The 15,528-nt window shown below is 40.4% G+C and overlaps 1 protein-coding gene across 12 annotated transcripts in view; it reads right to left on the reverse strand.

The window, feature by feature from the left end:
• LOC135248245 (trinucleotide repeat-containing gene 6A protein-like) overlaps nucleotides 1–15,528 on the reverse strand; it is a 101,419-nt gene that overhangs the window by 20,119 nt on the left and 65,772 nt on the right. For 8 of the 12 annotated variants that reach the window (XM_064322629.1, XM_064322638.1, XM_064322627.1 and 5 more), the window contains 5 exons: nucleotides 14,397–14,444; nucleotides 10,012–10,102; nucleotides 9,514–9,535; nucleotides 4,964–5,287; nucleotides 2,427–2,474 (listed from right to left, as the gene is read on the reverse strand). In XM_064322629.1, coding sequence (XP_064178699.1) covers nucleotides 2,427–2,474; nucleotides 4,964–5,287; nucleotides 9,514–9,535; nucleotides 10,012–10,102; nucleotides 14,397–14,444 — 533 coding nt within the window. Of the gene's footprint in view, nucleotides 1–2,426; nucleotides 2,475–4,963; nucleotides 5,288–7,269; nucleotides 9,487–9,513; nucleotides 9,536–10,011; nucleotides 10,103–11,383; nucleotides 11,463–14,373; nucleotides 14,445–15,528 lie in introns of those variants that run through there. The other 4 variants (XM_064322636.1, XM_064322635.1, XM_064322631.1 and 1 more) reach the window with 4 other exon arrangements.

The raw sequence follows: 15,528 nt of genomic DNA on the forward strand, positions 1-15,528 counted from the left end.
AAAATATGCAAAGGGAAAAAAAAAATGTGCAAAAAATAATGTACTCAAACAAAAACACTTGATAGTCTATCATTAAATATTTGTGTTTGCTCAAATTCAAAGTTATCACGATGCATTTCTCCATCTGCAAACGGATGCGTGCCACTATAGTTACTGGGAGACACAGCCTTCTGATCTACGGGCCTTCCACTGAGCCCGTGCCAGGTCGGCACTACAGCGCAGCTGTCACCATTTTGTAGCAGCGGCGTGGGCTCTGCTATGTGCACCAGGGGGAGGGGGGAGAGGGAGCAGCAGCCAGAGAGCTTTCCCTTCCCAGACTGCTATCCTCACAACTCTGCAGCAGGGCTTTCTCCCAGAGACGCCCTCGTCTGCAGCGGCCGGACCTTCACACGCCGCCTTTTCCCTCAGCCCTCTGACATTACTCCCATACTAAAAGCCTAATTTCTGCTCGTCTTCGCTCGCATTTCTCTGAGCGCAACAAGATGGCTGCCAAGGTGCTCCAAAGCACACCCTCCTGCCAAGCCTGACATTCTCCTTCTCCGACTCATTGAGAGCTGAAACTTCAAGCCTTTACTGCCAAATCCTGCCTTGCTGATCAATGACCAAAACTCAGTGCTACGCGTACATATGTAGATGTAAAAAGGGACGTTTAAAACTTCCCAACATATCATTTTTACTGAAAAGTATAACGGCAGCCACCCTAATTCCTTGATATTTTTACATCTCACCAAGAGAAATCACAGCAACCATCACCAAACTACGATGTACAGACATGTACGGGTTGCAGCAGGAAGTGGGGAAGATTCTGTTCGACAAATGCCTGGAGGAGTGCTAAACATTTTAGCACACAATTAGCTGCAACAGATGCTTTTCATCTCCGTCATAATGTCTGCGTAGCTCGAGGAAACATGCCAAAGAACAACTGCTCCACCCACTGAACATAACACAGACACACATTATGCTTCGCACAGCAGACTGTCTGCATCAAGCTGGCAGCGCTAAAGCCTCCTGCAGTCTTCGCCTCCTTTTTTTGTCATTCAGGATCCGCAATGTTTTGGTATTCAGCTCACGCGCTCTAGCCTATGCAGCAGTCTGTGGTGACTCACAGCAGAGGGTGCTGAAAGCCGCAGTAGAGCAGGCCAACTCAGACACAACAGGGTGCGTGCTTAGAGGAGGGCCATTACAGCCTGCTGTACAACCTGCCAGAGCTGCTGGGTTCAGGACACATTAGATTAGGATGCACTCAGACTGTATGTCCTGAGAAAGGAGGGACGCAGCACCCACCCTGCACACACCTGCATTTAAAATGGACCATCAACCAAGGGACTACGATGTTGAGAATTAGCTCCTTAGCTCTTGTCTGAGTGAAAAGAAGCTTTCCCTTTCAAATGAGACCTTAATTCTCCCTCAGCCCTGACCACAGTTTGTAGATACAACTTCAGATCAGGGATGACTCGGACGGATATACATATTTAATCCTCAAGGAAGGAGTTGGATTCAACAGTGGATTTTAACATTGTTCAACTTCTAGTTTCTGGTACCATGCCAGTGTCACAAGCACTGCCTTTTCACTGAAATACTAAACTGCACTGATGCAACAAGAAATCAGAAATTGAATAAGAGTAAACCCTAAGGGAAGATTCTCCTCTAAAGGTCTGGCTGTAATGTATATGCAAGCCGTAATGAATGTAGCTTCAGTTCCATATCACAATAATGATGTCATTTGACATATTACTCATCCATCAGCACTGAAAAAAAAACATTAAATGTTAAATGCATTGAAGTAATATTTGAAGCTTTCTTTTTTTACAATGCACATCATCACTTCTGTACACAATCACAGATCAAATTAGATGTATATATATACACAAAAGAGACACGCATCTACGCTTGAAGACAAAAACACCTATATTTTTAACTGTACCATCACTTCACTCTTTCTGCAGGTAAATCTGAACAGACTCAAGTTACTCCATGCTAAACAACAGCCTGAATGGTCCCACTGCTGTTGCTTATCAAGGCTTCCGCTACTCATGTGGGTACTCCACTAAATGCGACAAATGATATTCAACAGTAATGGGCTGTTAATCACAAGGCAGTCACATCTACACTGTGACCGAAACCAGCATGGCGAGAGTTTGCACTGTATCAATGGCAAAAATGTGTTGCAACCCATTTTTACTCAAAAATCACACCAATTTTCAATATTCATTTTAAATTACAAGAAATTGCCAGGATCTGCTACAATATCAAACTAACTTAGTGCAGGCACAACAATCCGCCAAAACCTGGTTAATTTGTCAGTAATTCAAGCCACTTCCCCATCACCCATGCATACAACACAGCAACAATCCATTAAAGGACAAATCACACGGCACTGGGAAAACCAAGCCAGAGAATGGGGTGAAAATAAAAATCGTAATCACCTGTCTGGTTAGGGGAGTGGCTGGCCAAATCCCGTATGGGAGGCATGCCTAAGAAACAAAAGAGCAAGACCACAAGAGAGTGATATGAGATTTGGGTATTGGACTTTCTCTCAATGGGAAAACGTAATCGGCCAGATATCACGCATCTATAGTTCATGACCTCATCAACTCAAAGACAGAAGACAGGCTTTAGAAAATGAGAGGGGGGGGGGGGGAGAGATATCTAGCTACATATGCCTTTCAGGACCACATTTTCTGCTGGACTTGAATGAATACTGAAGAGGCAGCAACTAAAAATGCAGTTACCATAACTCTGAATATCTCCACAGGAAAGAATTTACTCAAGGATGTTGATAAGTAATGTTTCCCTTAAAAACATATTTTAGGGAATGGGTGTGAACAAAAACTCCAGTTTGCTGGGCATACAAGGAAATTGAATGCATGAAGGAATATGAAAAAACAATGCAAATAATATTTTTCCCACAGCTGCACATTGGTTCTATCACTGTATTTGGTCGCTGGGTGTGGTAGAAAACTTCCAGGCTGTACTCATTCAGGTGCTTCTTGAAAGGCAACATAGCATTTCCATTTCATAAGTTACTGGAATTTATGCCAACGCACTTCCGACCTTCATGGAAAATTGAAAGCAGTGACAGCATTTCTGTTCACCAACAATTATCCAACATTCACTGAATGAACTAACATCCACCTGTCATTTTCATGGACAAGAAAATGAATGTGACCAATGACAAGATTATGCTGTGAGCAGTTGTGACCAGTAATGACAAAGCACTGGATGTGTGCTGAAGCTTGCTTGGCACCCTTCAATGTAGCTTAGAACATTGAAATAATCTCTAACTCTTAATATCCCACTCAAATGCACAACAGCAACAAAAGCACCACCAGAAAACAATGAACAGACCTTTTCACCACGTCTACTAATATCTAAGAAGCATCTATGTGGAAACCCTCATTTACATACAGCAGCAGCCAGGTAAAGGTTTGTGATCACCCAAAGCTGCATGCATCCTTTTATGCTTTTTCTTGGTCAACAGCTTTTAGTCTTTGTGCATTTCACATAGAGAGGATAGATTCTTTTTGACATTAATTTAAAAGCTTGCAATGTTTTCAGTATATTACACTGCCGTAATGTAATCAACTGACAAATTAGATCATTTTGATGAAAATATTTCTGCTTAAATGCGCACACAGCACACACGCCCATGTACGCACGCACATACACACACACAAATACTCGTTTTAAATAGACAGTGAGATAAAGGTCATTCAGTAATTTAAGTTGGAAGGAAACTGAAGAACTTCAATGATCTGCATAACCTGCCAGCCAATGAAGATGCAATTATGTCAGAACAAAACGCATCCAAACCCAGACTAATTTGATAGGACAATTTTCCACAATGTTGAACAACGTTTTGGAAAAAAAAAAAAAAAAAAAAAAAGTTAAGATTTCCATATATAGCATAACACTTAAATCTCTACATGATTTTACAAAAATGTGAGTACAGTAGCAGCTGAGAGGCGCCGCAGGTGAAGTGCTGAGCCAGTATGTTGCAGGTTCATGGGACTAGCTAACCAGAGCATGACCTGTAAGTGTGGAGAACAGTCACAGGCTCACAGGCAAAGGAATGTGACTATTCTATTACTGAATGTGATTTTATGACAGAGAGCTCTCATGTTCACGGTTCTAATGGTGCAGCAACACAATTGAGGCTGCAAGGCAGTACTCAAGAAGCAGCAAACAACATTTTTCAGCATGACTGAATGACAGATCAGACAGACCATTAGACCGGTATGGTTCTACATAGATTCACGAGGAATGTCTGCAAATTCTAAAGAGGATTCAGAGCATAGCATCGTCTAAGTATTCCATATCTTACTTGTATTTGGTATTCTGGCAGATCTTAAGTATGCAATTCTAGGTAAAATGTTCTTAAGATTCCAGTCATATTCACACTGAATATTCCAGGTCAGGACATTGGAACACATGTAAAGGTACCAGTTGAGCAGGAGAAAAATTTTGCATTGCATAGCATCAAAGATGATTAAAGCTGACAAGCACAACTGGCAAAAACATCTTTCATGTTTTGTAGTTATTGGTGCTATATGGTGGTTCACAGTGAATACATGCAATGCATTTACTTTTTTAGGACAGATCACGTTTTATATAATGTGTGTATGCACCATCCTTTTCAACTGCATACGGGGCACAAATCTCACACACCCATGGGACCCTTCGGATGCACTATTTTAACAGACCAGAGTGAATTGTTAACAGTCACTTATATAAATAACATAAAGCATAAATAAGAGCACCAAAGTGTATCTGTCATGAAAGTCATCAACTGCTATGCCTTCCACTAAGAGAACTACACTGTACTATAGTAATGCTGGCTCTCAGCACAGCCATTTTAGCCAATGCCCCTGGTTCTAAATTATAAACCTTGGGGATGGAAAGCACGGCAGAGGTGAGCTACGGGAAGCGGCAGGCTGATGACGCAGGCTGATGATGCAGGTACCTGGGAGGTTGCTGTTGGTGCTATTTTGGAAAGGCGCCTCGCAGGCTAGTACAGCGCCCCCTGGCTGGGCGGTGGTGAGCGGAGCTCGAGATCCCAGGGTGGCAGCAGGAATGGGGAGAGGCTGTCCGCGTTTCAGCAGCTGCTTCTGCTCGTGCTGGCGGAAACGTGGCGGAACTTCGCGGGGCGGGTATCGAGGCGGGACTTGCGGGTGGCTGCTGGCTTGGGCCCGCTTGGCATTGCTGACGATGCTGGTTACAGTGGAGGCGTCGCTCTTCGGGTTGGCAGGCTGAGGCTGGCTTAAACTGGACTTGATATGTTCTGGCACTGGAGACAGAAAGGTAAACAGCATTCAGATTACAGAAGCTCGACATCAAAAAGGGTTTCATTAAAACTACAATGTCCTGCACAGCCCTTAGTAGAACAACATTTCTACGATGACAGAAGACCGACCTACAAATCAATCTTTTCCCCGTCCCTTTAAGCCTATTCCATTATTTTCAGACGCAGCCAAAAGTTGGCAAAACAAAATTCAAATCCTTAAAAAAGATGGCATTCTCTGCGAGGCAAGAGAGCAAGCACACTCAGACATTAACAGGAGTGGCTTACAGCAAAAAAGAAACCTGACACCACTGTATCAGGAGACACCGACTGGCAGTGGAAAACAGAGACAGCGAAAATCAGTATTGGTTTCAAGGACACAGAAAATGCGTATATATTTCAGCCTTCTGCTGCAAGCTTAGCCTAGCCTTACTGATCCCCCCCCCCCTCCCTCCTCCTAACTCTCTCTGCCACAGCAGCATCCTAATTCTACTCAATTTCACAGATGAATGGAGGCTGACAAGCAGAAGGCAGCAAAATGGCCCAGACAAACATCAGCTCCCAAGCACAGAGACCAGGGAAGAGGATCCCTTTAATTAGAAAACCCTTCAGGAAGCAAACGAGTTGATCAGCTCAGACCACTGCAGCGCAACGCAGCCCACAACGTCCTTGAGGAAAAGCCTGTTAGAAGGCGCAGAGGAAGCCTACACAAAATGTAGAGAGTACTATGTCTCTGGTGAAGTGAATAATCCGTCTCAGGCACCAAACACCCAGTGTGATGCCAACAGTAGACGGCTGCTAAACGGTTTGGTGGTCTTCACATCCAATTTAAAGCCAAGAAGACAGCCTCGAAAAGCTCCTCACGAAAAGAAGCTCTGTGGACAGAAAGCCCTAGGTCACCTACAGGCGGGCACTTGTTAATGCATTTGTTTTCAGCGCCACTGTAAATGCTTAAAAAGGAGCGTTTAAACACATTATCCCAGAACGAGTGCAGGAAGAGCTCCTCCAGCTGGCGTTCTTCAGAGGAGCAAAACTGTTAAAAGGTTAAGGAGGAGCTGAGCATGTCTGTTGCCAGTGGCTTGTTGTGGAAACGACAGGCCCATTAATAATACTTCAAAAGGCTGGGGTGCTGGGGCTTTTTTTAAACGGTTTTGGTTCAAAAATGTTTTTGTTAAATGCCATCAAGGTTGTATACAGAGCCTATGTGGAGCATACACTTTAAATATTTTACAAGCTTTAACATCAGCCTCCAAAACACACAATAAAACAAAAGATTTTTTCAGTTTACATACTGAGAGCTAAGACAGAAAACTTGCAAGTCTAAAAGTCTGACTTGCTCTGAAGTTAATCTCTCGTTTATTCAACATAACCCTGAGGTCACAAAATTCCTCATTTTTATGCCAACTTTTGCAAATAAGCATGCAATATTCATATTCAGTATGTGTTTGAATCACGGTAATGTCAGTGCAGAACACAGTACCATCTCCAACAGGCAGCAAACTAATTACAAGCAGTAACAAACCATGACCCCAATTATACCCACACAGATTTTCACTTCAAGTTCTCTCTTACCGTTTTCTTTAAGAATGAGCTCACTCCACAGTAATGCGATTCACTCTGACACTATAGCAAAGAAAGGCTACAAAACAAAGATCTCTCATTGAAACTTTGTGCAAGTAATCCTCCGTGAAAAACTGTCCCGACCTTTCAAGAACACATCCACCCTCAAGCTCGCTTTCAGTGCAAGGTGCCAATGTAAAACAGCATTTTCTGAAGCTTTACTCCAGTCACGTCACACAGCTCTAGACTCTGCCCAAGGATTTTTTAAGTTTCTGAAAAATGAAAAGCCCCTACAAAGCGGCTTGGCTTTCACAGTGCAGCACACGAGGAGCATGAGCAAGCAGATATTCTGGCATACAAAACAAACCTGAACAATTATAGCCGAGGGGTATATTATCCCAAAAAAAAAAAAAAAAAAAACACCTCACAGTAATGCAGGAAATATTTCTTTCTTCTTTTGTATAAACTCCAGACAATTCTCAGAAAAACATGCCGAACGTGGTCACTCAGCTTCCAGCTTCTGTTGTGTTCCCACTCGGCAGATTTCATTAGAAAATGGAGGAGAAGTACGGTGTCATTTTACTCCTTCAAGAGTGAGCCTTGCTCTCTTCAGGGCGGAGGGACAGAATGTGACGGGGGTGGAAGGAATCCTTTCTGCAGCTGCCCGAAAAGATCCTCAAAACATTAGGCACCATGCCTTCTACAAGCTACCGTTCTCAGTTTCTCTGTTCCACACACTGAAAAATGTGCAAAGACTACACGTGCAGGGTGTTTGTGTTCTAATTTTGCTGTTAGCCACTTCCTGTTCAAGCAGCACAAAACTGTCAGTTGTGGAATGTTAACAGGAAAGCACAGGAAGTAGAGCCTTCGTGCTGCTACATGTTCACAACAGAGCTCCTAAAAGCTGGTTGTGCTCAAGTGTCTACAAATGGAGAAAAAACGAATTGATGGCTTTTGCCCCATCACTAGATTTATATCAACTTCAAATCATGCTATGCATTCTCCACAGCTGAGAAAGTGTTTACCATTTGCCTGCATAAATGGCAGGATTTTTCAAAACCTTTCAAATTTTACCTTTTTACTTGAACGTGCAAGCTTATAAACTCCACAAGCATCATCTGTTCCCCCTGTAGCCAACGTTTATATAAGCTGATCCATGTCCTGGTACTACTGTAGTACACCATCCCTAGAAGTGTCTGTATGATTTTCTTACTGCCGGTTATTTATTAGTCAGCTGTGTAGTGGCCACTTTGTGCGTGTGCGTGTATGTGGCGTCTTATGAACTCAACCAAATACAGTACTTCTAGTTTTGATCATGTCCTACAAAGTAAGACTTTCAGAAATAAGTTTCCACACTATCTGTCGTTAAATTGTATTTTAAATGATTGCATGGAATGCTTCAAGTTGGACAAATATTTTGCTCAGGTCAAATTCTTTTTGTCAGGTTCTTTAATAATTTGCTGAAGAGAAGTATGTATAATAGGTACAGAAAAGTCTTGCTGAAAGACAGCTTTCATAACTGGCCCTGCTCATATTTTTATGCGTTTGAGTCTTTTTCCCTTGGCCAGCACTCAGCAGTGGTTTTAGTCACAATACACAAAGACACAAGTAACTGATAGTGTCCCATAACAGCAACAGGCTACACTGCTTGTTCATTTAGATTAAAACTGAAACAATAACATTACAGGTAATGAGTGGTGTTTCTGATTACTGCTACCCTAGTATTTTTACTGTACACCGAGAAAAAGTGTCAGTAGAAATGACACCTGAAGCATTTCAGCATGCATGACTTAAACATGATGTTCTTCCACAGTCTAAAGAAAAAAAAGTTTTCACTCCAACCCTAACAAAGCACACCTTATTCAACAGCAAGAGATTTTGCTGAGCTGCCAATTAGTAGAATTAGGTGCATCAAATTATAGTTGAAATGAAAACCTACAGGACAGTAGATCAAGGGGCAAACGGTTGGGCAGCCATGGTTTATGGCAATCTGAACGTGCCGTCACTGCTGTAAAAAAGAAGTATCCATTCACCACCACAAATTAGGCTAGCTGTTCATGAAATAAGGTGTCATCTGCTACGATGTCTGGTGCGCAGAATTTTTGAAAAATGAAATCCAAAAGCAGCCCTATGGCCACTTGCTACATTTGCAATGCCAGGGTGTCAAGGGGTGGCATTAGCACAGCTTCTTACGATACAATGAATTTGGATAAAGCATCTGAAGAATCACCACCACTCAAAGGAGAATGGAAACTTTTTTCACGTTTTCACTGACAATGTTAAAAGTTTTTTTTTTTTTTTTAAAGACTAAAAGACTGCACAGCACCAAGACCCACAAGAAATGTGTTCAAACTGAATCCACTGAAAACAAAACTGATCTACCAAAACATGAAGCTGAAGTATCAGAGCTAAGCACCAATTTGGTGCTAAAAAGCAAACAGCAGAGCAACCCTGCCCTTCACTGCTACTGTAGTGTTTCTCAGCTTTCTTGCCCGCTGAAACATCAGTCACACAACTGGATTCACTACTAAGCCACTGATACGGAGAGAGGACAAGGTCGAAGATAAATGTTCTGAGTTATCTGGCTTTCCTTATTACTCACTGGAAAAACGATCCGCTTTACAATAGCAACGCATCAGAAAAACTAAGCGAACGAATGCCAAGCTGCCTACCTTTGTTTTTTTGTTCAGAGGCCTGAAACAGAAAGGGAAAGATCAAGAAGAGAATATTAATGAATGTACGCAAAAAATTATTGTATGTAAACCTCACAGAACCATGCATGACCCTTGCGTGTGTTCACTTTTACTCAGAATTGTTAACAAACTGTCAACAAAGATAGGACGGCAATGTTATTTATTCAAAGTGGTATGGAGCAGACCCATGCGTGTTCTGGGAAAACACAGCAATGTGCATTATATAGAACACACAATATTTGTATGTACCAACTGGTTCATTTGCCTATAGCTGGAGTAAGCCACTACATAGCTTAAACTCAGTATACCAAAACTCAATTCATCCTGTGGATTCAGACAAACAATGTTCATTAGCAGCATATACCATGAACAGAAAACAGCAAACATTCATAGGATCCCCTAACCATTCTACCAGAAAAACAAATTCATAACTAAATAATTCACTTTCAAACTGCAGACTGGAAGTACAACCCCTACCTTCTTTAAACCAGCTTCCTTCTTTTTCTTCTCGTCTTTCCGCTTTTTCCTTTCTTCCATCAACTGTTCTTCCTTTTCTTGCACTATATCCCTGAGGAGGGATGTTAAATAAAGTTAATATATTCTCTGAACAGGCTTCATGTTCACAAATATTAAAGGAATCCTCTAGCCCCCTTGTATGCGCTTGCAATTTCCCTTTTTGTATAACAAAGTACATGATGCAGTAACACAATTAGAAAACAGAAGAAAGCTCTAACTAATCTCCTTAAGGGATTACACTACTGTGAACTGCTGAATTACTTCTCTGTAAACAACCTCTTCAGTGGGGCAGCCTATATCAATGATTTCACTGAACAGTTTAACTTGCCATATACTGTAGATTAACCACATCATCTAATAAAATATCCTCTGTCTATTTAATATTTTCAATTTGTGAATTTTCCTCAAGGTATATTGAAAATGTGTGCCACTTAATTTAAACATCTCAAACGTTCGGAAGAATCATTGGTAACCAGAGGCTATTAAACTGCCTGAAGAAAATACAACATAAGTGGTGCTATTTAATACATTCCTAATGCTATCATCTGGAGCACATTTACTTTGCTTTCGTATGTAGCCAGTGTTTTCACAAATACATCAGTCAAAATACCAGTAACATTTAGAATTAAACCTCACAAAAAAGACAAATGTATCAACTGTATCATCTGCAAGTCTATGACTTTAAAAAGTGACCACATTGTTGATTATTCTGCACTGAGTGCTTGTGAACAAAAATATCATGAGAAACAATAACACATTCTCTGAATAAAACGAAAGCAAAATTAACTTAAAAATGCAGCCATTTAAATTTGCTATATTTCATCAAATAGTTGGAAAGACTAAATGATCTTTTAACAAATGCTACACTCCACAAATTTTGGCTTCCATTACTTGGAAAAAGTTATCATACAGATTTCCGTTTTTTTAATCACTACGTTTGTCCACTGCTTGACAATTCTTTCACTGTAAGGCTCATGAACACTCATGGCTAAAAATGGCAGCGAGAGCCTGGATCACGCATTAGATTAATGAGTTCCGAAAATGAATGATTAAGGATAAAAATTTCAACAAATCTAAATCTACAGATGTCAGATTGCCATGTGGATTTTGTGGTATCCTACAGAAAAGACCTAATTAATAGGTCTCGGATGAAGATGAAAATCCCAAAAAATCGATGTGAATGAGCTTTGAGGCATTTGGTTACTCCCAATATAGGCTACATGCAAGTATAGGGCTACCTTATTAGTCATAAAACCAGTGGTACATAATGAATACCCACTTCCACATTTAAAAGATGAAAAACTAACAGCAATGTTTTTTTTATATAGCATACCTGACTTGCACAGGGTACCCATTGTCATTAGTGAGACATACGAATGTCCTCCAATTTAGGATGTAATGTACGGAAGTCACTACAGAGAATCAAAAAAACCAGTGAAATCTGTCCTTAACATGTACCTGTATTACAACTTCATTTTCTGACCAAAGGCTAAGGACAGAGAATCAAGAGTCTTGCTTCCTGATACTCCCCCTCAATAATAATCTCTCAGTTAAGTGTTAAACCAGATGGACACATCATCAGCAGGAGCCGCTCAAACAATGGGCGAGACATATGTTCATGAGTGCGACACAATGATCACAGGTGACTCCACCAGTCAAAATCAATCGCTCCACTCCAAAGGACACGCTCAGGCAGACATCCCAAAGAAACATAAAATTCACAGCACGCTAGATTACATTTCAAACCTGCACTGCAACCAACAGAAATGCACATTAAAAATTATATTCTCAATTTATTCTCAAAAACAAATTGTTGGAATCAAAGTCAAACTTCAGGAAAAAAAAGATTGGAAATAAATTACATTTCATGTATTAGCAGTCTGGAAAACTGCCATTCAAGATGAGTCATTACCAAAAGGGATTTGATACTGAATACATTATTGTGCAGTAACATCAAGCAAAGTAGACTGCCAATTTTCTGGTGAAAGCAATATTTGTCACATTCAATAAAAAAATTTAGGCTATTTCATTGCAACTTTGGAGAGGGAATGGTTACATTTACAGATGCAACAGAGAACCAAAGACATATGCTTTAGGTAAAAAAAGAGACTCATCACATTTTACAAGGATTTTATTCACATACTAGGACTTAAATAGGGAATGATAAGACCTCTACGGTGATAAAGCAAGCTTGTGCATGTCATCTTTAAAAGGTTAAAAAGCAACATTTTTAAACACCCGACAACTGAAAAGCAGAGGGGAGGACATGCCATTGGCTTCCTTGGTCTCAAAACATAATAATCAAGGTTGTGAAATATACCATTTAACTAATAAAAACTTGTGTTATATTAATTGAACTTAAAATATTATTTTCAGGACATTAAATGCAGGTAATGGAGTACAACAAAAACTGTAGCCAATATCTTCGAGATTGTCCTAAACAGTCAGACATCTTGGCAGCACCAAGCTGTATTCGCCTATTAATGCTAAAATACTCAGTTTCTAATACATTTAAGTTAAGGCATACTACGCAGGATTTATTTCCTTGATTCACTCCTGTGTTTACAATCAAAAAATGTCTCCTCCGTTCTCAAGCCTGCCTACACACCCAAGATGATGAAGCTCATGCACCAAAAAAAAAAAAAAAAAAAAATTGATATTTTGCGCTGACCAGCTCTGTCAGTAGCTTTATAATGTTGTATTGCAGACTGTTAGAATAATGTCACATTCAAAAATACAGAAGTAGCTGTCTTCATACCAGTCGGGCAGTCACAAGCATGCCAAAAATGCTCAACTGATATCTGCTAGCAAAAACTCCCACTTTGCTGTCATAAGCAGCAAAGTTACCGGGCAGCAAGCTTTAGATTAGTGGTGATGGACTGGGCCTACACCAGCCACTGATAGCACAGCACCAGCAGCTTTCAGTCTTCCCTAGCCTACCTGGAAGCATGGGAAAATTCTGTAACGAAGCACGTATATTCAAACAAATCAATTTATTATCGCCTCTATTTTTATTTATTTGTTGTATCTTTATTTATTTAATTTAGTCAAAAATGCAGTGTGTCTCCCTGACCATGGATTTTGGTCTGTAGTGGCCAAACTGCAATTGTATCCAGAAAAACACACCTAAATTGTAAGGGATAGTAGATTTTCTGACTGGTGGACTCACCCCTATTACCTAGTTAATGATAGCTAGCTAGCCTATATTAGCCTAGAGAAGTGGATTGGAATCTTATTCTGCAACCTTAAGCGAATTCTCAGGCCATCATGGTCAGCCAGCTAATATTGTCAAACATAACTGAACTGAATTATCTAATAACAGCAACAGCCCATGTTACCAAATGCCAAAATAATACTTGGAAATACAATGTGTACTACACCAAAGGGCTGTTAAACCAACCAGAAAAAACATCTTCCATTGGCAGGATATGATATGGAAATGATAGGAAATGAAATGATAATTATATTCATGACACAATTATGTATATATCTAGCCAACATGACAGAGAGAAACAGGAAAAATGGGCCTTTAAAAAAATTATGTACTTTGGCGCAAATGGCATGGTTTTGGTCTCTTCAGCTTTTGCAAGTGCCTCTGATTTAGAATACATTGAAAGACTTTTAAATCCATTTTCACATGATGAAAACAAGCTTTGTACAGCAGTAAAATCATTAAAATATGACTCAGCCATTCATAACAAGCTACGTTACAATAAATGATCATTATAAGTATTACATAAGTTAGCTTGCATGAACAAGTCCAGTATGGCTACAATCACATCAATCCAATGTATGCCCTGGAAAAATACACTCAAGATGGTGGACATCTACCTTCACTATTAATTAGTTTCCATTTTTACAATATTTAAAGATGATTGTTGGATTTCTGAAGCACTAAATGGGCGAGATCTTCAGCACAGACAAAATGAAGAGCCATTTCACTGGCTCCAATTCACATTGCCACAGGAAGGCCAGGAGTGGGGGTTGAGGCAGCATTCAGGGCTATTGTTTTTGCCCATTCAAACTTGCATACTGTATTACTACAATGAGCTACACAAACACCGCTCAGAAAGGGCCACCATGGGTTTCGTAGAACTTTATGAAGGCAGTGACTGACTCAGCATTCTAGATCTCTAATTCAAACGGAACTGCATATGCTTGCACCAGCAACAGCTGCTGTGACCAGGGGTTTACTAGTGATGTCTAGCACAGGGGCACACAAACAAAAGAAAAGGTCAGAGATGAACGGTCAATTTAAGCTGGACAAACTGCCTGAACATTGGTACAGTAAAATATAGCGGAATTTTAAACACATACACTGACCTGACAAAGATAAAGGAACTGACCTGTTTTGCTTCTCTTCAGCTTCTTTGGTGGCTATAGCTTCCAATTCTCTATAAAGACAAAACATCAGACAGAAATTCTAAATTGTCCAGTTTTATCAAAGGTTAATTTAGCTCTACTGACCGTTAGCCAATGAGTAGTACAACTCTTACTAAACTTTGGGTTCCTAATCTGAAAACTGGTGTTGGGATACCATCTCTGCAAACAAAACCAAGTTACATTGAGTACATCTGCCGATAGCCAGCTAAAATTCGTCAAAAGTTTAAACTAAAAAAATCTTTCCTTATAGCTGAAATATTCAGGGTCAGTTGTTGGATACCATCTCTTCAAACAAAACCAAGTTACAATGAGTACATCTGACGTTAGCCAACTAAAAGTCGTCAAAACTGTACACAAAAAAATCTTTCCTTATAGCTGAAATATTGAGGGACAGTTTTGTTGTACATCAATCAATAAAAAGCGGTACGTTGGCCAACCAGGCAGATGTTAATGTTAGCTATTTACCTCGCACTGTGTCTACTTGCTTGTTGCTAGCTAGGCGAGCAATAACACATGTTAGGATGGCGTTGGTTTAACTACGGAAGCAGCAATGAACGACGTCCACGTCTGCTTGAATTAACTTTAATTTAGACTCACGCTAAAACACACGTCAAGTACGTGTGCTGTAATGGGCCAAGTTACAACGAACTGGGTAATTTGGGATGGTTAGCTACTGTTACCATCAACACGCCGACAAGCCTTGGTTAAAAGCCTAACATTCCACATGCAATAAAACCGTAGCCAATTCGTTTGTTGCCTGGTCGTGCGCAATGAACCCTAGCGCAAACCAGTTAGATTGCTAGCTAGCATCACCCACCTAACTAAGCGACAACGTTATGCCCAAACATTAGACTATGTCTAACTAACTTAGTTAGTAACTAACAGTATCACCACCACAATCGAAAGTTAAATTTTAGTAGTTGACTACTTGTAGCAGCACTTTATCGATCCACGGAGCTAGACTAATGTTAGCCAACAAATATGGAGCGGCCTTGCGTAACGTTTGCTAGCCAGGTAACCGGAACGTATACATACACTAATACCGTACGATAAATAAAAATACAGAATAACGTTTAACTGCAAGATATTTTGCCC

This window comes from Anguilla rostrata, chromosome 2 (assembly GCF_018555375.3).
Source record: "Anguilla rostrata isolate EN2019 chromosome 2, ASM1855537v3, whole genome shotgun sequence".
In the NCBI taxonomy this organism is placed as follows: Eukaryota; Metazoa; Chordata; class Actinopteri; order Anguilliformes; family Anguillidae; genus Anguilla; species Anguilla rostrata.